This window comes from Eleutherodactylus coqui, chromosome 2, assembly GCF_035609145.1.
Source record: "Eleutherodactylus coqui strain aEleCoq1 chromosome 2, aEleCoq1.hap1, whole genome shotgun sequence".
In the NCBI taxonomy this organism is placed as follows: Eukaryota; Metazoa; Chordata; class Amphibia; order Anura; family Eleutherodactylidae; genus Eleutherodactylus; species Eleutherodactylus coqui.
In genome coordinates this window covers 260,605,281-260,629,971 of record NC_089838.1, presented here as the reverse complement: position 1 = coordinate 260,629,971, position 24,691 = coordinate 260,605,281, and the positions used below count along the sequence as shown (strand labels likewise).

The 24,691-nt window shown below is 42.1% G+C and overlaps 1 protein-coding gene across 5 annotated transcripts in view; it reads right to left on the bottom strand.

Moving 5' to 3' along the window:
- Positions 1-5,783: 5,783 nt before the first annotated feature.
- Positions 5,784-24,691, bottom strand: part of LRRK1 (leucine rich repeat kinase 1) — a 129,138-nt gene continuing 110,230 nt past the window's right edge. For all 5 annotated transcript variants that reach the window (XM_066592869.1, XM_066592873.1, XM_066592872.1 and 2 more), the window contains 7 exons: positions 21,262-21,456; positions 20,000-20,151; positions 17,544-17,661; positions 16,371-16,484; positions 13,723-14,558; positions 8,991-9,092; positions 5,784-6,924 (listed from right to left, as the gene is read on the bottom strand). In XM_066592869.1, coding sequence (XP_066448966.1) covers positions 6,747-6,924; positions 8,991-9,092; positions 13,723-14,558; positions 16,371-16,484; positions 17,544-17,661; positions 20,000-20,151; positions 21,262-21,456 — 1,695 coding nt within the window. In that variant the 3' untranslated portion in view covers positions 5,784-6,746. The remainder of the gene's footprint in view (positions 6,925-8,990; positions 9,093-13,722; positions 14,559-16,370; positions 16,485-17,543; positions 17,662-19,999; positions 20,152-21,261; positions 21,457-24,691) is intronic.

Here is a 24,691-nt window from a genome sequence, read left to right as displayed (position 1 = left end):
TGTAGACGTCATGGAAAGTTAGCTTTTTGTCCGCCTGCCCTTATACTATTATATGTGATTGGGTTTTGGATTGCTATGTTGCATGTGATTTCCACCTCAGTGGGTGATCGCCCTCTTGTGTTTCTTATCTCCATTTTGAATGGAATTTTATGACTTTTGTACAATGTAATAAAAATATTATATATTTATACAATGAAGTTTTGCTTGTGTACTTTTTTAATACATTTAACTTTAGTGTCACTGGCTATTTGTTTTGATTCTGCCCACTCTATAGGTTTTAGGCCTCTTCCACACGGCCGTTGCGATTTTTGCCCGCCCGCATCGCATACTTATGTGGTACACAATGTGGAAATTTGTGTAAACATTGAAGGTGATGTGAACAGAAACCTAAAAAGAAATCTGCTTGCACATCACACTTTCCTTTTTTCATGCACGTCTTTCCTTATTAATTCACAAGACATTTCGATAATCTACAACTGGTGAACATTTTTGGTGATAAGACTTTCCGGACAGCAGCAAATTCGTATAAGATGTCACACCGCAGACATACTGTTAAGCCCCATACATGGATAACAACTTTATGAATTTACAGCCAGCAAGACCTTGGCATGCTACGTCACACCATAGAGCACTTGAAGGTCTGGGGGGGGGGGGGGGGTCTTATGACTGAGAATGTTCATCTACTTGTAGATTATTAAAACGTCTTGCAAAAACAAACAAATAAAAGTCTTGTATGAAAAAAGTTTTTTTTGGGTGCACATGGATCCTACACCAAGCACCCCAATATTTGAGGGTCATGTTTTTTTCTTAAAGCCCTCTGCTGTATTCAAAGGAGAATTTAAAAATAATTTGCATACAATTACTGTAAGTTGTGCAACAATAAGTCTATAGAAAATTCCCACTGACAGGTCTGTAAATAATACTTGTGTGATCAGCACATTCTCATGTCAGAACCCGCCGATCACACAGAGAGGAGTAACATTACATAACCACCGCTCGTCTTTCTACAGAAGCAGTCTGTCATAGATCACTCGTTCGTTCTTCTGTGCCAACTACTGATTGACTAATTTGAAGTGCTCCTCTTTCGGAAATGTTGTAATCCGTGTTACACAGCGGTGCTGCAGTACATGAAAATACAGGTCAAGAAGACCTTTCTTTATGAAAAGAATGAGGGTGTTCTATACTAATCAATTTTAAAGAATAGACAGAACGGCACTCATTTTCATTAAGTTCTTTTGAACTCTTCATAGAATGCTAACATTGCTCAATCAAAAATTCTATAAATGTTGATATAGACTTTGGTATTTAGATTCGTGAAAATGTGTTTGTTGACATAAGAATATACAAGTAATGCATGTCCCTTCGGTAGGTAGGCTGTTTCTGCAGACTCCGGAATCCCTTGGGAATATTCTCAGGACTATTATCTTTGAAAGGGATTTTTCCCCAGTTCCAGGAAAGGATTAAAGAAAGTAACTTTTTCTAGGAAATGATTCATCGGCCTCAGTCCAGTTATACAGTGGGAGGTGTGTGAAGGGACTTGCAATTACAGAATCAATGGGCCTTTGATGATGCAGGGCCGGCAAGCAAACACACTGCACAAAGTTATATTGAGTCAACTGTTAAGTTGGGAGAATTGCTTACAGATTTACTTCTATTTGGGGGTTGGTCTTCAGACAAGATCAAAACTCTTGGCATGAGGAAGGGACAGTAAAGATGTGGCGTCTTGAGTCATCTTCTGCAACACATGAAAGTGAAAATAGCTGAGAAAAGGAGCAAGAAAATGAATTTCCATGTCACAGAGACGGGGGAAGGTTTTAACTTGCTTTTCATTTTTTTCCCACTTTGTGTTCCCGAACATAAAAGCAAATGGTAATTTAAAACAATTAAAAAATACACAAACAATGCAAAACAAACCCCAGGAATCCGACCATTAGTGTCCTCCTCTCCTGATCCTATCTGTTTTATGTTACAATAAATACTGTGAGAAATATATGTATTGACCGGGAGTTGTCACTACTAAGTGCTAATACAATTCAGGATAAATATATGTTTTATAATATAAGTGTTTTACAAGTTCTGATGGTTTAATATCCTCTTTGTTTGGGCTGATGTTTAGATTGGAGTTGGTGACTGGGGGATCAGATAGTATAATACAGAGAGATAGGACAGCCTCTGTTACTTAGTATTATTTAGTGTATCTGTCTTGTCTCTCAGCCCATCAACTCTGTGCTGCTGGAAGGACCCCAGGAGTTTATAGAAACCCTTGTACAGTTCTAGAAACTTGAGGAAATGCTACACCTCATGTGCTGTCGTAAGTGCAGACAGCTGGTCAAGGGAAAGTCATGTACAGCCTTAGTTCTGAGTCTGAGGAAAGAGCAAGATGCCAGGTACGACGTAGCAGGAATCGTTCCAAGGTCTTAGTGAAAAACCTGGATAAGCAGTACAGGACTTTGTTGTAAGCAGCGGTATCTCTAGTCGCCATCACCATCTCCTGAGCTGGATGTCTGGAAACAAAGTGTATTGCATGTCACCGTTTGCCACCTGGAGCTACAATAAACGTATGTTTTGCCAATAATCCCTTCCTGACTCCCGAAGCTCCTATCCACTCAGGGATCTGCCCCACTCTACACAACACCACCATCCCTAGGAGCAAAGACCATCACATACCAACTTGTCCCCATCATTCACTGTAGTTTATCTGGGTTGTGCTTAGAGACAGCCACCCTGAGACAATTTTATCTCTTGGCCGATCAAGACTAGCAACACTACTTGGGACCCCTGTTTACAAGATTGTGGAGGTCCTGATGACCATACATTTACCACTTGACTTGTGAACAGCAGATAAGTGTTGTTCATGGGTTAACCACTTTGCTTCAACTCGGCGGAAAGCTGAAATATTCATTAGACATTCTTCAGTTTTCCTTTTCAAGCAGAGGTCATGAAGGCCATCATATTTTTTGTCACACCATCCTGCTAAGAGTTCTGTTTAGTCACAGGTCCTCTTGTTAAGTGCATATTTATTTAATGGCTTTGGTCAATTTTGTATGTGGATTTTTTTAAGGTGTGAGAAAAATAGGACTACTTATATGGACCTTCTGCAAATATGGAGACAGTGTATGAGCTCCATATACAGTAGATGTAGCCCTTGTCCGTTACAAATCTATAGCTCTAAATCAAAGCATTAGAGGTATTTTCTGTATTCCTATCATAGGCATTGCCTCTATTTACAACTCATTTTCCCACGTGAGTTCCATTCCATTGCAAAACAGATTGAATTCGCAGAGGAAAAAAAAGACAATTATTTGAGTGGGTTCATGCATGCAAACAATTTTTTTCCCAAGTTTGAAAGATTTCTGCATGTGAGTGGAACATGAGAATAGGATATGTAATGTGTGGTGTCCTACACATCACAAAAAACACGGAAAGAGCCTTCGTGTACGGTGTGATGCGAGTTGCACCCAACTCCCAATCTACTGTGCGCATACGGCCCTTTAATACTAACCAATGAGTCAACATATCATTCAGTGAAATTATCGAATTTGACTGATATGTTAAAATGACCGCTACAATGTATTAGTATGGACTGCTTGGCTTGACTGTTGTATACAATTGGAGAAAATGTTTGACCGTCATACATGATGAGATACATGGCCCCTGAAACCACAGTACTCTTGTCCATGGCCTGTGTTTAATATTGCAGCTCAGCCCAATTCAAGTGAATAGCTGAACTTGTTTCTAGTCTCATAAAACCCCTTTAATCTATCAGAGGAATTAGTACATCTCTAATACATACGACAGCATCTCTTGACTCTGTTGGGTTAATAGGATGAAGGGACTGAGAAAAGTCTTACAGTAAAGCTTACATAGAGATAGGGCACAGTGACCTACAGTCATTCTGTTTATATACAGATACTTTACACATCCGGGAAGTTTCAGTTCAGAACAAATTAATCTGTAGACAAAGATAAGGCTGCAGTGGAACGTTTGCATTGCACGCTATGATACACATTAAAGGCAATGGCCTCTTTTGAAGGGGTTTCATAACATTGCAACTTTTAACACAATCCAGCAGCCTTAATTAGGAAGCGATTTCTCCCTCCCACATGTTTCTTCTGGTTAAAATAAAACAAAGGTCCAGACAGTTGTGAACAGCTGTCAGGCTCAGAGAAACGTTGCAGCCGAGAGTGCTTGGCAGAGAAGGTTCTTCGTTGGGGAATAAAAGGACTCGACACACAATACAAGATGAGTCACGTAACGGCACACAACAAAGGCAATTAAATCACGGCGGTATATGAGTTTTCCATAGTAGACCTTTAAAAAGCCATGGATGAGTTGAGATAAAGAGACAGGAAATCTCCATAGAGTATATCTGGATATGTACTGTATGTGTTGGGCCATCCCATAGTTACAGCAGGTCAGTACAATATGTGATAGTCTACATACTTATTCCATAAGGAGAGATTATATCCATCAGCTGACATATACAGATCAGCAGCATTATATAAAAAAAATCATTTCACTTATCGGAGAGAAGCCTCCAGGGGTCTCCTGACTTCTGCGGACCCTAACGTTTTTTACCAAACTTACTCACTGGGAGTTGGATTTTTAGGAATAATTCAGTATCACTTTGCCTTCCTCTGGATCAACATTGGGCGGATAATCAACTGAACTGGATGAACCTGGTCTTACATACTATGTTCTATGTAGTTTTGAGCATTACTTTTGTGTTTTTTAAAGGGAACTGGTCATGTCCTTTATGCTGTCCTCACAGCGGTCTGCCACTTATAGGATAATCTGTAGTGGTTTTTAAGAACTTACAGCTTGTTCCTGTAGCTCCCAGAAAGCGAGGAGTCCAGATCATTCAAGAGGTGCTGCTAGTCCCACCCATCCTTCATGATCGACAGGTCTCTCAGTTTGCTGAAAACTTCAATCGGGGCAGATGGGTGGATCTAGCAGCACCTCTTAAACGGACATGGCATCACATGTATGTATCCTGCTTCAGAATATCTGCAGGAAGACAATAGGGATATACAAGTGTGTTTCTGTTATACTGGCATGCTGATGACAGGGATCCATTCGTGGTGCCTTAGAGGCACTGTACCATCTCCATTTGCATACTATAAATTCCCCAAAAGATCACGCATGGTCTTATAAAAGTCGTGTCACACCAAACTAGGTGGCTTCCCCAATAAAAACTATACCCTTCCTGACCCACGTCATAGGCCCCTCGTCCAGCCAGCAACCTACCGTACACTGATGAGGGGCAAAAACTCTGAAACAGTCTGTCTGTACATGGTTATCCTTTCCTTCTGGAGAAGACTTTGGCTAATATTCCCAGTCATTGTTACAAGGCCCCTTTAAAAGGTCAGACAGTGACTTGCAGCAATGCTGCCTTCCAAGAGTGGGCGCTGCAGAGGCATTGTACCATTTCCCATTTGCTTGGGAAATCCCTGAAATAAGTTTATGATGCTCTGTGGTTACTAATAAAAGTTTAGAATTTTTGGAATTATCCCTGCGTGGAGATTAAAGATACCTTCTATCAAGCATCCTGCTCTGGTACCCAGGGGGTAAGAGGTGCAGCTTATTGTCCAGTCCAACCGCACCTGTACGGATCTCTCACAGGTAACATATCCTTTATTTACCAAATAGATATGATATTGAAGTGCCTATCCCTATTATCTCTGTCTGATTGAGGTTTCTGCTTTCTTTTCCTGTAACAGACAAGTATCTTATTTCAAACATGAATGATGTCTCTTCAAATAAAATAAAAGCACAGCCATGTGTTTCCTTTCAGTTTTTAATATACATTAATAATTGTACAAAAAAATTATTACATAGTTATAAAACATCCTATCCAGAAAACAATGGCGCGTCTTGAGACCGGTGGCAGTGAGGCCCCACTGTACAATCTCCATGTTGCTGTTGTATCCAGACACCTAGCTGCAATTCCTCAGCAGAAAACGTGGCGTTCAGTCCAAGTATTACAGTCTCCCGCATGACGAGGGAGACATAATGAGAAGATGCAGCTGGACACAGCAGAACATTGCTAAATCTGGGAAACAGTTGAACTCCTTGCAGTACAACGCTACCAAGAGCATACATGTTGCTGAACCTTGACCTGCCGGCTCTCAGCGCTGCTTACGTTCCTTGGGGAGAGGTCATCAATATGGCGTAAAGTAAGAAGCCTTACAAGCAGTAGGTTTACAAAACCAGTCTCTGATCTAAAACCTTGCAATCCAGCTCAGCTAGTGCAAAGAATAAATTATCAGTCTACAAGGCGGCCTAAGTAAAGGCTATTGCAGTAAAGGCATCCAGCAAGAGTTGGGCAGAAAATGTAGAAACTAAATGGTATTAAGAGAATAACTCTCAGCCAACGATACTTGGGTGCTTCATATATACCTGAGATACAAGTGTTCCCTGTCCATCTTCGTACATATATTGCACTAGTGTTATCACTAAAAAATGGTTGAGATAGTGTAGTCTTTGGACAAATTCTGAAATGCATATTGTGGTCACAGACCAACAGAGAAATGTTGTTCCTATGTAACATGTGCCTCCGAACTTTGCATCTACTGTGCTACATTCACAGCATGGCAAGAAAAGCCATGGCACTTCATCCGACATATCCTTACCCATGCTTCCTTTCTGTATAATACACTGGCTTCATTGAGTTCTCCTGATGAAGATGACCAGGAAGCTGCAATGGGGTGCAAGGCTTGTGAGCACTATATATATTTTTTGTTATGCTACCTCCTCTTCCTCATGCAGGTCTCCAGTCTTCTCAGTTCATCAGCTGAATGATAGAAAATGTCAAACTCTGTCGCTCCCCATCCCCTCCAGACGGATAGAAAGCAACCCAGAGCTTCACTCTGCATGCAACAAACTACTGAATCTTTGGACACAGCAGCCGCCTCCACACAGACCCTGAGAAAACAACATGAAATTAATTAGTCCAACGAAGTGGTCTATTTTTTATAGTCCTACAGGCGAGGTCATTTCATTATTAGAGATGAGCGAACGTACTTGTTTAGGGCAATTACTCAATAGAGCATCGCTTTTTTCAAGTAACTGCCTACTCGGGCAAAAAGATTCGGGGGGCGCCGGGGGGTGGGGGTGGCGGGGTGGAGCGGGGGGTAGCAGTGGGGAACAGGGGGGAGCTCGCCCTCTCTCTTCCCCCCCTCCACTCCCCGCGCAACTCCCCGCTCACCCCCGGCGCCCCCCGAATCTTTTCGCCCGATTAGGCAGTTACTCGAAAAAAGCGATGCTCGATCGAGTAATTGTCCTAAATGAGTACGTTCGCTCATCTCTATTCTTTATCCTTGAAAGGGATGAAGTTCTAGCCAAACCCACATAAAAAGATTTTTTGGAAGGTGAAGTGTCATAATAAAATTTAAGACTACTGTCGCAAATGGCCCTCTTTGAATAACGGACAGTCATGTCAGCCTGTTAGAACTATAATCTTAGCATGGTTTCACATCTGCGTCAGAACCTGCGGCTGGAGGTTCCGTCAGAGATTGTGGGGGAAAATACTGGAAGAAAAAGTGCTGCATACAGCGTGGCAAAACCATGTGGCTGGGTGGAAAGTGGGCAGACCTCATTATAGTCAATGGGATCCACCCAGAGCTACTCGGTTCCTTCCGATGTATTATTTGCTTGTAATTAATTGCATTTGTAAACAAATGTATATTGTTACCCACCAACTTAACATAATGCAAAAACGACTTGAATGACTATGCAGAGTCACATATTAAGTGATAGGATTTGGCCTTGTATGTTCAAAATAAAGATTTTAACACTGAACATTTCTAAAAAAAAATAAAAAATAGCAATACTAGAGGCAACTATGTGGCATGGAGAATTACTATTTGACTTTTAGGCCCAATGTCCAAGGGCAAATTTGATTTGCGGGCCACCCGCACAGGAGATCCGCAAATTAAGTCGCCCATAGAGATGCATTGGAGTCCGAAAATGGATTAAAATATGCAGATTTGATTTGCAGACCTTTTGGTCCGGAAAACAAATCGCAGCGTGCTCCATTTTTGTGCAGTTCCCGCACCGACGGGAAGTCAATGGAAGCACACCCGCAGCACTTCAATGAAAGTTTTCTGGGGGCATGTTTTGTAACCTGTGCAGAAGTTACTGTGCACGGGAAGGGGAACTGTGAACATCACCTATTTTCACTAGTGGGTCCTGTGTTATCTGCCTCTACTTTTCTAACAGAGATGTTACTCTTTATTGTAATCCTGCCTGTAGTGATAATGAGATGATTGCAGAAAGGAATTGTCAGTCTATTCTACGGTTCAGTAGTCCGTGTGAAAACTGCAAGATTTCAGGAATTTCAACGATTCCATCAAGTGTTTATGTAAAACTATTTTCTGGGTTCTTTTCAACTAATGACCCAATCTTTGGATGGGTCATCAGTAGTTGATGAACGGAGTCTGCCGCTGGGGTTCCTTGTCCATCAGTTGATCATCCTGCTTGCTGTCCAGTGTAGTGGGATGGACAATGTTATCAGCAGACCAGTTTGGAAGTTGGAGCGTGAGCTTCACTCTCATTGAAATCAATGGTAGCACCAAGCTGCTCTCTGATATTTTTGCGCCTAGTTATGAACAGGACAAGATGTCTGGTCCTGTCTGTAATGAGCAGCAGAAATGTGGAATAGCAGCACGGTGCTACAATTGATTTCAATTAGAGTGAAACCAATGTTCCCACTTCTCCCCCTATCTGCTGATGACAAGGTCTGGCCCATTGTACTGGACAGTGGGCCTGACCATCAGCGAACAGCTGATGGACAGAGATCCCAAGCGGCAGTTCCCCGTCTATCAACTACTGATGACTCAATCAGAGGATATGTCATTAGTTAAAAAGAGCCCAATCTATCCCTTTAAACAGCGGGTCATTTTTTGCATGGATGGTCAACAAAAAAGGGAAGTCTCAAATTTTTATGGAGTTCCCCATACAAGCGGTTTTCTTTTTTTGTGATAACGTACCCATCTTTTGCTAGTTCTCCAGATTGTAATACTGCAATAACTCGGCCTCTCTGTCCACCGCATTCCTTCTCCAGTCCTATGATGATAATGTCGCCTCTTCGTCTGAAAAGAATTCAGAACCAATTTTCTAGTAATTATGCTCAGAATTATATTAGGTGTATCATAAATTATTCAGAAAAACTCTACTCTTTCATTCCTGACCAGACATAATAATAGTTGCGTTATTAAAGAGGACATTCCTTTAACCCCTTTCCGTCCCGTGATGTACATAGTTATTGCAGAAAAGCAGTCTCTGCGACACGCCATACATTTACGGCATTGTAGATAGCATGGGCTCAACTCCTGACAGCTCTGTAACTGACAGCCAGAGTCTTGCTGCAATGGCTGGGATCAGAAATAACTGCAATCATAGCCGTTGACCCCTTAGTCAGTGACCATGGCATGTAGGGGCAGTATTAGACGGGCCGATAAATTATTTAGATTCCCGCAGGAATCTGAACAATAATTGTTCAGTCTAAATGCATGCACTGACTAAGCGATGAATGAGAATTCATTCGCTTCTCATTCATCGGACAGTCTCTGCATGCATAGAACTGAATGATTGATTGGCCCATGTGAACAGACAGTCCTTCATTTATGAACAACTGTCTGTTTACTGTAAATGGAGGCTGGCGGGAACGATCTCCAGCCCGCTCCTCCTTTATCCACCCAGCAACGCTTGTTCCTGGGTAAAAACACAGGAACGCTTGCTGGTATGACACGTCGGGCATCTGTGCCCAACAGGTCGTTTCGTGTAAAAGCACCCTAAGATGTTAGCAGAGGGAAGGAGCTCCCTCTGTCATGTCATCAGCCCTCCACCATCCAACTGCATGGCAACCAAAGAACGAACAATAGCCTCCAGCCCTGCCAGGCTGGTACTGTGAAAAATGAGAAAGGGATCCTAAAAAGAAAAAAAATATATAAAAAGGCAGCGATTGTGAAATAAAACTATTTCCCTTCCCAAAAAAGTTTTTTTTTAATGGTTAAAAGTGAACATGAAAAATATAAAAGAAAAATAATAATTTTGGTATCATAATAAGATTAATCTGCAGAGAAGAAGTTAAGTCAGACTCACACAGGCAGACCGGATTCCGCATGCAAAGGCCTGGCCGGCAACCCTGTGTACCTTATTTTCTATGTATTGAGGATGACCATGGCGGTTCGTTTGTATTTCCCCGGCCGTGGGTACTCACGGCTCATACGCAATATTCATTGCGTATGGGCTGCAGGTCAGACGGCCACCATTGACTTCAACGGAGGCCGTCTGGATGGAATCCGCAGCAAAATACAACATGCTGTGTTTTTTTTCTCTGCTCGCAGAATATGCAATTTGTATCAGCAAATATGGGGGAAAAAGCGATTTTACATGCTTTTCAGTGCCCACGCTTTGCCGCGCATTCCGCAATAGGAATCCCCCTGTGTGAACCCAGCCTTATGTCATTTATACTACATGGTAAATGCCATAAATAAAATGTATGCATTTCTTCACTCTATTCTTTCCAAATGCACAGAAGTTAAACAATATACTATATGTACCCCAAAATGGTACCAAGAAAAACTACAGCTCGCCATGCAATGAACAAGCCCTCATATGCCTATGTAGACTGAAAAAAAAAGTTAAGGCTTTTAAAAAATGGAGGTGAAACCCCCTTCCTGACCAAAAATCAACAAACTGCTATGTACCAAACTAGTCCACTTTCTTAGGGGATTAATTCTAACGCACTCCCCTTTTTTGTAAGCTTGGATAGACATGCTAAAAACCAGACAAGACTTAAGATGTAGCCTATATAATGGGCCGAGCCGGAGGTGGAAGACAATCTGTGCCTACAGGCTCCTGGGATGTAAGTCCAGTACAGATCATAGAGCTTTCAGGAACAGCAACAGATCATTTCGATCAGTCTCTATTTGTGAATGTCCACAAAAGGCTGAGATTCTGAAGCTCTTCAATGGTTCATGAGCACAGTATGTATGTAGTAACACATCGGAGGATGAGACATCCCCTGAACCTGCATTGCCCTGTCCTAGACTCAACTTATGGCCAAACATGGCAATTGGACTACATCATCAAGTTTCCAGCCCTTACAGTAGTTTTTGGTTTAGCTTGGTCTGCGGTTTAAATTAGTCATAAAAGCCAAGATGTGTCTTTATATTTATGTTGGGTGGATCTCCTAATGTAAGTGTGTCACTGTTGTTCTTTGCAAACGAATGAGTAATTTACTTTTCAATGATCGGAATAAATGAATTGACCCTATTATGAGAATGGAAGATTTAAGCACATCTATACCTAGATATAGTAGAATATATGACCTGATCATACCGAAGGAGATCACTGCCTTTATCGTAGTCTGCCAAATAAAACTTTGAGGTCACACTGCCAAAGCAAATGTAAGAGCAGAAATATGCCAACAATGTATTTCTTCTGCCAACTCTAATTGGCACTTTACAATGGCCGCTATTTTGCCAATAAAAGGCAGACTTATGTGTTAAATGAGGTAAGTGTAGACAGTTATACAAAAGGCAACATAGAAAAAAAAAAACTTTGTACTTTAAAAGGGGGTTGTCTCATCATAGATATCCCATTCATATTGGAGCCCAAGTCCTTCGGCAAACAGCTGAATGGCTTCCTATGTAATACATGGATGGCAGAAGTCCAGTAGAGCGAGAGCCGCCGCTTGTTCACAGCTCTGCTCTGGCTCATAGAGAGAGTTCGCAAGCAGTAAACCACCCTCTAGGAAATCCATATGTCCTACTAAATAAGCCATGTATTTTCAGTACTAGTAGGTGGTTGAGCATTGTTTCCCCACTATGAAATTATAAAACGGTCTTCGTTTACATAATGCAATTCAATTTCACTAATCCATGTACTTAGACATGTGTTGAGCCAATTTTGATGACTTGCACCCATGCTGGAATATTCTTTAAACGGTCAGTACATTTTACTTGAAAAGTATTAAATTCCAGAATATCTCTAATCCGGAAAATTCTATAATCTGGTATTAGCCCAATTCCAAAATTAGAAAAGGTCAACATGTAGTGCGGTTTGGTTGAGGAACAGACAACGTTCTTCTAAAGAGTTGAATCTACTGAATGCAGCCAAATGATGGCTGTAGACTGCGTTGTAGAGAAGTAGTTGGGACCTATAATATAGTATGGCTGAGGGCAAACCTCTCATGGGGTCACTTTTTTAGAGGTAATGAAGGGTGAAATTTAAAATGCAAATTCACCTTACTGATGGCCTGCATTACACCCCAGAGCTGCATTCACAGTACTGCGGGCTATAGATGGAATAGGTTGACAAGCTTGTCACAAGATACAACCCTAGTAGTTTAGCTGAATTCCTATGCTGCAGAGGAACAGATAGTCTTTCCTGCATCAGATTAATGTATAATGGTTGGGAATAACGATTATGCTTTCTAGAATGCAAAATTACCAAAGTAAACTCTGTGCAGACGCTGTTCCAGCAGGGAGATTGCAGCTCTGAAGCTTGCAAGATAGTGAAGGCAGCTCTAGACTAGCAACTGTTCCAATCACAGTTAGCTACAATCATTTCAGTTAACTATTTAGGTGCTGCGCCCTCTGTGGCACCCCATCAGCCTCTGCATGGAAGCAATTGGGGGGGGGGGGGAGTGGTGCGGGTGTTGATTTTTTTTAGCATGGCAGCCTGGATCCTAGTGAAAACTCCCAGAACTGCAATTGGCTGCCTATTAAGCCTTGCCAAAGGCATGACTTAGTAGGCAACATAGAAAATTACTAAATACTGCAATACTCCAGTATATAGTACAAGTAATCAAATGACTGCAATTTCAAGCCCCCTATGGAGACAAAAAAATTGTAACAAAATCTTTACAAAAATTTTTAAAACAGTAAAAAAAAAATGTATTAAAAAGTTCAAAAAATACAACTCATCCCATAAAAACAAGCCCTCATACAGCTAGGTCAAAGGAAAAAAATATGTATGACCCTTGGAAGGTGGGTAGAAAAAAACGAAAAGAAAAATTGGTAGTTTTGAATAGCTTAAAGAACAGTTATCTTGAAGATCTGTCCTTGAAATCTCTAAACAACATTACCACCTTTGCAACGCCCACTAAAAATGCTGAACAAAGCTTCCATTAATTTTAATGGGGCTTCTCAGATGAGCGTTTTAGCACTGCGCTTCTAAATTGAACGCGGTATGTTCTATTTTTCGGCGTTGTAACACTTTTTAATGCACTGCATCGTCCACTGAAATTAATGGGGTGCATTACTGCAGTAAAAGGCCGTGTACAGCTATGCCATTGGAGGGGAAAACAAAAGTGGTGACGCCATCAGTTTGCTTCGCTATGCAGGCAAACGCTCACAAAAACGCTGTGTAAAGCAGCGCTGCCCACAGTAAAAACACTGCTTGGAAAAATGCAGCGTTTCTACCAAAGCCTGTGTGAGACTGGCCTTAGAGTTTCCAATATAAGTCACAATGGGGAAGAAAGCAACCAATAGTGAGCAAACTGGTTATTTCATTTACGAAAGGTCCTCTAATTGATTGAACCGAAGCTCTAGAGCAAATTCTTTTCTGATTTTGCATTTAGTATGCGAGTTCCGCTTTCCATTATTTGCCCTTACATTGATTGGTATCGAAAACTGCCCAATTTTTTGTTTTTGCACCACTTTTCTATAACTCTGTAATATACAGATAGTACTTTGATACTGGAAGGCTCACCTTGGAATCCAAAGCAAATCCTTAACGGCAAGGATCTGCACTGCCTGCAGACGCAACTTCTCCTCTTCAGATGGTGGCGCTTTGCTTCCCCAGCTTTCACTAGGAATTCTGGGCCGTGACAACTCTGTTTCCTCACTGTCCGTGGAGAAAAGGATACTATTGTAACTGACTGGTGTGCTGGGCAGGCTGGAGGAGGACTTGGCTGCTCCTTGAGGCACAGACGAAGAGGAGAATGAGGACAGAGAACAGTAGTCCGTCAGAGAGTCCTGGTGGCTGAGGAGCTGTGTCCCTCTATCCTGGCTGTGGACGATACTAATGTTTGTCGGACGTTGACTGTCACGATTTTCTCCTGATAAGGTGATTGGTGCTACCTCGGAACTAGCCTTAACGGTAAACATGTCTCGTAAAGGACTGCAGTCCCCACAAAAGTATCGGGCACACAACAGGTAACTAGCAGCATGATACATAACTAATGTGTTTGTCCTATTGTCTAAGCACCAAACAGTCTCCTCTCCATTACAGTCTGAACTGGTCGCCATCGAGTTTATGAAGGACGGAGCGACATAAGGCTCAAGCCTCTTAGTAATTTCCAACGATAAGCAATCCATAATCAGGATACCAGGTCCATTGCTATACCAGACCTCCGATCCTCTATTGGAGATCTCCATGGCCATTATTGGATATGGATTCTGTCTGGGATCTTCATCTCCTATTTTGAACATGGTACGGTTGGCTGTGCGAGAACAGATGTATGAGCAATCTGTGCTGGGAATGCCACCAGTTACTGGGAATACAGAAATAAGGCTGTCCGCCAGGCCAGCAAATACCAAGGAGTTCTGTATCAAATCAGAAAAAAAAGGATACAGTAAATGGTTCTGAAAGTAGTTATCTAGACAATTATGTAAATTTATGCAACAGACGCCTTGCTGTGGTTTAATAGGCTTATATTCCATTCTATTAAAAAAGCAACGGAAAATCGACTAAACAGGTTCGTAAAATACATAATACTTAAAATTACATCTCTGAATACAAGAAAGCGCCTCCTCTTAATCCGCAGACCAGCTTATTGCTCTGGACATTTGCAAAAGTTATATGTGAAATGATAGCATGAGTGTAAAGATGTAAGTCTTGTCACTTTTGTGAAAGACTGCGCAACTTTTCAATGGTGTTTTAAGGCAATTCCGGAAGGAGACAGCATGGAGAGGTGGCCACGCATGTTCACAGCTCTCTGCAATCAAGTCTATGGTAGAGATGAGCGAGCGTACTCGGAAAAGCACTACTCGCTCGAGTAATTTGCTTTATCCGAGTATCGCTGTGCTCGTCCCTGAAGATTTGGGTGCCGCTGCGGCTGACAGGTGAGTCGCAGCGGGGAGCAGGGGAGAGTGGGCGGGAGAGAGGGAGAGAAAGATCTCCCCTCCGTTCCTCCCCGCTCTCCCCTGCAGCTCCCCGCTCCGTGCCGGCACCCGAATCTTCAGGGACAAGCACAGCGATACTCGGATAAAGCAAATTACTCGAGCGAGTAGTGCTTTTCCGAGTACGCTCGCTCATCTCTAGTCTATGGCCATCATAGAAACAATCAAGCAAAGGCAGAGGCAGGGGACCCCCGTTCTCAACACCTCAAGACATTTATGGCATATCTTATCTCTTGTGACAGGATGACAAGAGTCACAGAGGAGAAACTCTGTGCGAGTACGGAACACATAACTGGACTTGTTTTGCTTATGCGGTTAGGCCACCAGTCCTTAGTGAGGGCTGTAGAGCCAAACAGGATAGATCTTATTTTGTGTTACTGTCTGAAGTGGCTGATATCTGTACCGCTGCACCTTAAGCTGAAAAGAATAAACATCATTCTGAGTTGGAAGAGCCGTATCCAGGCTGCCCGAATTGAAGGTGTACCCTGTGGTAATTAGTTCGGGCGATCCCAAGGCAATTCCCATCATAGCTCGGAATAGCTCTTTAAATTTAAATATAGTGGTAGAACAGGTCTAAAGCTTCTTGCTCCACACCTGATCAAATATGCAAAATGAAATCAGCAACTTCTAAGTCACAGTCATAGCAACTAGCATACTCTTTTCTTCTTAAAGGCCCTTTTACACGCAACCATTATCGTTAAAATGGCCGCATGACAACTGATTTTTGCATAAAATTACACATACAGATAATGGCTTTTAATCATCTCCATTTCCTCATTAGCTAAAGTAGACTCAGTATGAGTTATTTGCTCAGGTGGACTCATGTTTTTGCGAGAGATTATCTGCCTAGCAGGATTCCATGGTCTTCACCCAGCATGAGTAAACAATGTACTCATTATGTATGCAAGGAAAACACAATGAGTACATTGTTTACTCCTTTTAAGTCAGCAAGCTGCTCAAAAGACTGAATGAATTCCATTCAAATGCAATGTATTTAGAGCAGCTTGACGACTATTTTTATGCCGGCTAAAAACCAGTGGTAAATGACAAGTGAATGAATAGTGCACGACTGCTCGCGCTTACATGTAACAATTATCGCTCACTTTCGGCCGTTTGAACAAATTTTGAGCGATAATTGTTGCATGTAAAAGGACCTTTAGTCTTGTCTGTATATGCATGTTATCACAGGAAGAGCAATAAGTAACATGGTGCTAAAATATTCCTCCCAGCACCTACCTGTACTGTAGAAAGTGTCAAGAAGCAGGTTACGATTGCTGGAGTGTCAACTACTTTCAGGGGAGCACTTAGTGGACACATGCCCTGCAGACTGTAAATTTGTATTTTTTGGTCCTGCAAAATTAGGTGAAAGAAATAAATGAAAAGTTAGATAATATTGTAAATCTATTTGCTTCATTGTTCTGTAGTAGAGTTGAGCGAACATACTCTGCCGAGCTTGATGCTCGTTCGAGTATTAGTGTACTCGATGGTGCTCGTTACTCGAACGAGCATCAAGCCGTGTACAACCCCGCCATAGTTTTTGGCTCCTCCCTGCCGCGATGTGCCCATTTTGGCACCTCCCCGCCGCGACGCAGCGCGCGTTAATGGAAAATTATTTTGTCAGGCAGGAAGGAGAGAGAGAGAACGAACCAAGAAAAAAAAAGCTCGGCACCCGGCGTCCCAAATACAAAAATGCTCGAGTCTCCCATTGTAGTCAATGGGGTTCGTTACTCGAGTAGAGCCCTCGAATTTTAGGAAAATCTCGACTCGAATAACGCGGACCCGAGCATTTGCGTGCTCGCTCATCTCTATTCTGTAGTGAATCAAATAACTAAACAGACTAATGCCCAGGGACGGATTATTGCTGCGGAAATCGCGACCAGAAAACCGCCACAAATTTCGCAGCAATAACCCTCCATAGAGATGCCATGTAAAGAGATTCTCCTATGCCCACGAGCGGAAATCAGCTGCAATTTTCTGCTCGTAGGGGGGAGAATCGCAGAATGTTCTAATTTGTGCAGAAAAACGCACGGACGTCTTCCATTGCAGTCAATGGAAGCCATCCGTCCCGGGATACTCACCGCTCACCACCGGCACGTCATGCGCTGCACTGCACATGCACGCCGGCTCACCAGCAGAGACTCCCATGGCGGATCTAGAGAGGTGAGTATAGGGTCTCTGGGGGGCGCCGAGTCTGATTCTGCTGCGATATTCCGCAGTCAGAATCCAACCCGGCCGTGGGCATTAGGCCTTACCGATTTCTACTGGGTTAGATATTTGTATTGCATAGGCTGAAGTAACAATTGTTATGACATGAGACACATTATTATACATTTTTTATATCTATTTTTCGGGGACAGTCACATGACGTGTGTTGCTGGACTAGTTTGCACATTAGTGTTTCGTTCCCACCTCAGTAGAAATCCACAAAGTATTCTGGACTTTCAGTTGACTGCACATCTTCAGCCCTGGGCAGCTCAGCCCCCGCACCTCCATCTGACCCTTCCCCACATCAACAACTGTATAGTTCCTGTAGAAATAAAAAGTCAGTTTTGCACTTTAATTAGCGATTTTACTCACTAAGCCAGATGTGCAGCAATAGAGGAATTACCAGGTTTTACTGTAGATGTTTTTAGCATAATGAAGGATGTTGCTTCATTACATTTTCCCTGTCCTCTGGTTTTACAAAGATTATCCATTGCATAATGAAAAGTTATACAATTTTCTTTAGTGTTTTAATCCATCACCAATTTTCAGATTTCTACTAGCTAAAGATAGAAGCAGCATAACAGTCAGATGGTGATTATTCATCGCGCGTGCATGTATATGGCGAAGTTCAGCCTAACTTCTGTGAGCAAAACTTTCAGGTACGTAATTTGTAAGGCTAATTGCAAACTACATCCCCTTTTGATGTGCTGTTCCTTCTCCCATCTAATCTCTGCTTGCTGCCAGTGAGCAGGAATATACTTTCCTGTATACCCTGTTTCTTTAAAAATAAGACCTACCCCAAAAATAAACCCTAGCATAATTTTTCTTGAGATATAAGCCCTACCACAAAAAAAGCCCTAGTTGCACTACATTAAAAAAAAAAAAAAAGAATACATTACCTAGCTAGCTCCATCCCACTGCTCTCTAGTGGTTCAGCACGGTTTCCGCAGTCCTCAGCTGCTCACACATCACTTCCTGGTTACGGGATTTATAAATCTCCCCCCCAGGAACGATAGCTGTGATTGGTTCTTTGACCACTGCTTAGCCAATCAATGCAGCGCTGGATAAACCAATTACAGCCATCGCATTGGTTTATCCAGCGCTGCATTAACTTGCTGAGCAGCGGTCGAAGAACCAAATCACAGCCATCACTTCCTGGAGGCAGGATTTATGAATCCGATAACCATGAAGTGATATTGTGTGAGCGGCCATGGACTGTGGTAAGCGCGTTGGAGCTGTTGAGAGCAGTGGGAGGGAACAGGACCAAGCCTGCTAGGTAATTATAATAAGACCTCTCCAAAAAATAAGACCTAGTGCCTGTTTTGGGGGGGAAAAATATAAGACAGGGTCTTATTTTCGGTTAAACACAGTACTTATTACATTACGAGTCCAAGAACTTATTGACAGACCTAATGCCTCTCATAGTTAAGGGGCTATTCACATCATGTTTTTGCTATCTGTCAAGTGCATATGTTTTAATAGTCTTTCTCTTTTAAGAATATGCCTTGACGTATCTATAGACTAGAATTGGTCAAACGTTCAAAAGAGTTTGTGTGTGCTATATTTTGTGGAATATGAAAATGTAGTATATCACACTTTTCTGTCCTTAAAAAAAAACGCAACACATTTTTTTAACAGTCAAATCTGTACAAAAACTATATAATTTTTTAGCATTGTAATAATACTGACCCACATAAAAAAAGGTGTTCGCTGTGAAAACAAGACTCCCCAAACATGCGATAATTGTGTTTTTTCCCCATTTTACTCTGCTTAGGAATCGTTAAAAGCCGTGACACCTGCACGACTCCCCCGATCTAACCACGTGCGGGGGAGGGGGGGCTGTACGGGACCCCCAAACATCGTTTGTGGGATTTAAGAATTCAGAATTGACAGCGGCACTAGAAGGGTTAATAGCCGCTATTGTTCGCGCGGCCGATGCAGCTATTGCTCGTGGGTGTCAGCTGTAATAAACAGCTGACACCCACGCTGTATGAAGAGAGGTCGCCCCGCGACTTCTCTTTATACATACCCCGACGCTCCAGGACGTAAATGTATGTCCTGGAGAGGGGAAGGGCTTAAGGCACAAAATTGGTCCGTCACTTTTTGACTAATGAAAGTCTATTGTTCCTTTTGGGGTTCCATCTGAATCCAGTTTCCTGGGATGTAGATCAAAACCTTAGGTGGACACAATGTGTAGTAAAGTTTAACTTGACTCCTAAGATCGTTTCCTGTGGCACAGTTTTACTTGCCATTTCAATAGCTTTCTGGATTCTGTTGCGTTAACACAGTAAAAGATATTCAATGGCTTAAGAGGCGTTGGTGTAGAAAGTTATCACAGTCAAGTTAAACGTGGCTACATCTGTATTTACATTTGCTACAATTCTATCTAGCCTAGCCAATCATTTGTGAGGCTGATTTAGATACAATGGATACATTGTAGCAATCGATTCGAAAGAAAGAAAGAAAAAAACAAAAAAGATTTGTGCTGCTCACAGAATACTGCCTAGACTGGACACTCCACATCTGAAAGAACTATCGGGTCTCTAATATAAATATTAAATATATAGTTCCCTGAGCTTGTTTATTGTATACAGATTGTTCACGGTCCATTAATTGCATCTCCAGAGTTTCAGTCTTCCTATTATGTAGCTAGGAGGTACCTGGCTTGCCCACTTCCTGCCCACAGCACGATGGTATTATCACGCTCCCTAGATGCACAGAAAGTGTCCTGCATTCCACAAAGGATATGATACTTGAAAACTGAGAAACTCGGATCATTCATACGCCGGACCACTGATGCAGCAAGAGGGCGCTATAAAACAAGAGACATCATGGTCAAGTATAGAATCACTGGTAACAATAAAACCTAGAAAAGACTGGAGCATTAGACTGCTATGAATTTATACAGGATTGGAACATTTTATCATAAGAGTATAAAAGTAACAAGAATTAAATTAGCTTTACATGTGGTAGATAAAAATGTGAACACTGTTTGCAGCTGGTGCCAGCAGGTGGCAGCTGTCAAAGACAGCCAGCATCAGCTGTGTATGGGAACAGCTCCCAATCTGGCTCCATACTAAACCTGCACGCCCAGGCGAGAAGGGGTTAAAGGTACCTTTAACCTGACAGCCATCCCAATACCTATACCTCTTATGCTTTCACAGAGCAGTGATGGTCATTCAGTGAATGGAGGCGAAGCGCGCTGGGAATCTCTTCCGGCCACTTGCCTTCATTCACAGTGAACAGAAAGTTGGTTCAAAGACTGAAAGACTCCTGTTTACACTGAGTGACTAATGAGCAATTTCTCACTCAGTGCCCTGAGTACATGGGGCGACATTATCTGTTTCAAGTAATTTTTCGCCCTGTGTACAAGGTACCTTAATCCTATGAATTTGAGTGTAAATTGCTACAGTAATCCTTTGTATGTTTGGATACGGTTCAGGAAAATATTAAACATTTAATTTCTGTTCCCTCCTGTGAACCTATGTAATCGTTTAACAATTCTGTTTGTGAGTAGGGTGGGCTAATCTCCAGCAGATGGTGACAGCGAAAAGTGCAACACTAAGTCACTATTAGGATACTAGCAGCTGTGCTACGAGGACATTACACATTACAATCCTTTCTAGGCTCATTACACCAGAATTAGGAAAATAAGATTTACAATATTGTCAGTATACAAACAACATGTCTTGGGGAAGATATAACACAAGGTGCGTTATAAGAGACATACCATCATTTTGCACAGAAGATGGTTTTAAAGGGGCTTAACACAACAATAAAAACACCCAGTTACTTCGCTATGATTGTTACTATTTTAATATACAAATTAAATTTAATTTCAAGCCCAGTTAATGAGGACTATTTGATAAGTCAGGGAGATGACAGGGTGTGTGGAAGAGAGAAGAAGTGATGCAGAACTCACCTTCTCCGGTTTTGTGTCCCAGCACTCCATCATCAGCTCCTGCAGCCTAGAGAACTGAACTTCCTCTGGGCGCCCCAAGACCGGACGGATGCCCTTGGACAGCTTTTTGGAGATCTGTAGCTGATGCTGACCTAAAGATGGTCGTTGACCAGATAGCAGCTCATATAGAACCATCCCGTAGGAGAACATGTCCACCTTAAAATAAGAGTTGTAGTGAGAAACAAAAATTGGCATTTACATAACACCAAAAATACTCAATATGTCACAATACAACCTGTATAACGATGGATAGAAAACGGATTTGTCTCAATGGCCCAAGCTCAGCAAGGCATCAATTCTAACTAATGTACGATGACATCAATCTTTTAACTTATCAGTGAACTGATTAAGTATTTACTTCTCTACTCATTCTGTTATTTTTTTTTTTAAGTGCAAATTAATCTGACCAGGTCTGTGCCTTTTCATATGCAAGTATATATAAAATAATGTGTCTTCAGATCTGTTCCCTAAGCCTGAGGAAGAACCCAAAGTAGGTTTGAAAGCTCGCTATAACATCATGTATTTTTGTTAGTCATTACAAGGTATCATATCTACAAGATTACTTGGTTTCTCTTGCTGGGAACAATCACATTTTGCTCTACTAACACCGTACCAAACTTTTTTCTTTAAACTCACGACTGGCAAAACAATATATTGTCGTCAACTGAGAAACAAAAGCCAACCCTTAATTGAAATTCTAATTGGGGTAAAATATCATAAATCTGGCATTCACAATATCAGCTGGCTGGAGGAGTAACAGGACAACATGAGTACTGCATGTTTTTAACACCCTGCTAAATTCAATGGTATTGTCCTAAAATACCCAATTTTTATTATTACTACCGATTGGTGAGTATGCAAGTCATGAAAGTTAGAGAAGGATGTAATCTTTTGAATCTCAGGCACCACTGCTGGGGTTTTTTGCCTTCCTCTGGATCAACAAAACAGGAGGCTATACAGGCTGGACTAGATGGACATTGTCTTCATTCAGCCTTACGAACTATGTTAAGTACCTGTTCTTAGTTGGAGAACAGGATGAGAATATGTTGTCCCTCTCCATATACTTGAATGAACTTATTCATTTGGCTCTTTCTGATATCACCCATGGGTGATACAATTATATATAAATTAAGCTTCATTTCTGAATGATAAAAAGATGTGCATCTTTCTATTACACCATGGCCCACATGCATAAAAACGGTTTTAACTAAATATATTGATGTAACCTATAGGAAGCAGCTAGATTACAGTCAAGAAAGCTGACTGATTGTGGCAGTCACAGGTGGCTGTCAGCTGTCAAAAACAACTAATAGCCACGAGTTAGGAGCAGACTTGACCGCTGACCCCATTCCATAAACCCTTTGCGATAGGATGATGTATATTAACGTGATGTGGTTAAAATACAGACTAGATAAGAGGCAGCTAACATGCAATAGTAGTAAACTACTAATGATGGTGATGATGAAAAATAATAATTTTTAGGGCTTTAGTTCCTTTATTTTGGCAAACAAGCATCTTACCAATGTATAGGCATACAAGTGCATTTATTGTTCGATGCACTTTCCATACGGACAGCTCAGTAATAGATACAAAGCAACTATTGTTTACTGGTCAAGACTGTATTAAATGAGCAGATCCTAAATGTCATTAAGCATTAAAAATCTACAAAAGAGAATAGCTGACATAGGAATTCCCTTACTTCAAATGTTCCAGAATGGAATTTAATTGAAAGTTATTGGAATGTTTGCTAAATTAAGACAAAGGGAAGTATCAGAGTAGTAAACTGGGATAGAGGGCTCTAATGAGACCATTAGAGATGGAAAATGTCAGATTATTCATTAAATTAGAACTATGTAAAAGAACAGTCATCTGTAATTTCATGTAGTTAAAAGGAATTTTCCCACTAAGGACATTTATCAGCTATCCACTGGATAGGTCATAAATAGAGATGACCGAACATACTCGGTAAAGCACTACTCGTCCGAGTAATGTGCTTTATCTGAGTACCTCCCCGCTAGTCCTGAAAGATTCGGGGAGCGCCGCTGCTGACAGGTGAGTTGCGGCGGGGAGCAGGGGAGAGCGGGCGGGAGAGAAGGAGAGAGAGATCTCCCCTCCGTTCCTCCCCGCTCTCCCCTGCAGCTCCCCGCTCCGCGGCGCTCCCCGAATCTTTCAGGACGAGCGGGGAGGTACTCAGATAAAGCACATTACTCGGACAAGTAGTGCTTTACCGAGTACGTTCGCTCATCTCTAGTCATAAATGTTGGATCGCTGTTGAGACACCCACAAATAGTGGAACGGCATTTCCAAGCCCCCCTGTTTCTCCTCACTACACAACCACAGTCAAGAGGAGTTTGAAGGCAGCGGTTACTGAGCATGCGCCCTGCTACTTCATTTAATGTCTATGGGGCTGACCGAAACCGCCAAGTATAGCTGAGGGCTTAGGAATAGGAAATGAATGCATTTGTAGGAAAGCGGCTTTAAAACCTTTCATATCTAACGCTGCCATAAGAATGATTTGTCTTGAAGGATTTTGCAGTTTTAGTTTAATGATGCTTAATCAGTATATGAAGAAAAAGATCTACAACTTTCTAATATACTTTGTGTTTCAATTTCTCACCATTTTCAAGATATCCATTTGGTGTAAATGAAAAAGACGACTCTTCTTTCATTCTGCACTTAGCTGTCCTGCTCTGGCTGAGTAGATACAACTGTATCTTCCAATAGTCTAGGTGATGCTCTATGACTGTTATGGCCCTCTGGTCATGTCCAGCAGCGTTCCCAACTTCTTCTTGCAGTTGGGTATTGCCAGCGGTATATGATCTGTGGCAGACGCTGCATCTCATGTCAGTTTCCTGGTGCCTACAGAGTGCAAGCACCAAGTGCACCTCTTAAAAGGCCAGCACATGCAACCAGCTTTCCAGTCCCTAACCGATCCTGACAGGTTCCAATTGGTGTGGTGAAAGGGTGAAAACCGGGAAACCCAAGATGCTGCCCCTGGATCTAGCCCCAAGTCAAATCAATTATTAGGCCCAGCAGATCCACATCAGCTGTTGTGAGAGTTAAAGGGGTTGTCCCGCGAAAGCAAGTGGGGTTCAGCACTTCTGTATGGCCATATTAATGCACTTTGTAATGTACATCGTGCATTAATTATGAGCCATACAGAAGTTATTCATTTACCTGCTCTGTTGCTAGCGTCCTCGTCTCCATGGAGCCGTCTAATTTCAGCGTCTAATCGCCCGATTAGACGCGCTTGCGCAGTCCGGTCTTCTCCCTTCTGAATGGGGCCGCTCGTGCCGGAGAGCTGCTCCTCGTAGCTCCGCCCCGTCATGTGTGCCGATTCCAGCCAATCAGGAGGCTGGAATCGGCAATGGAACGCACAGAGCCCACGGTG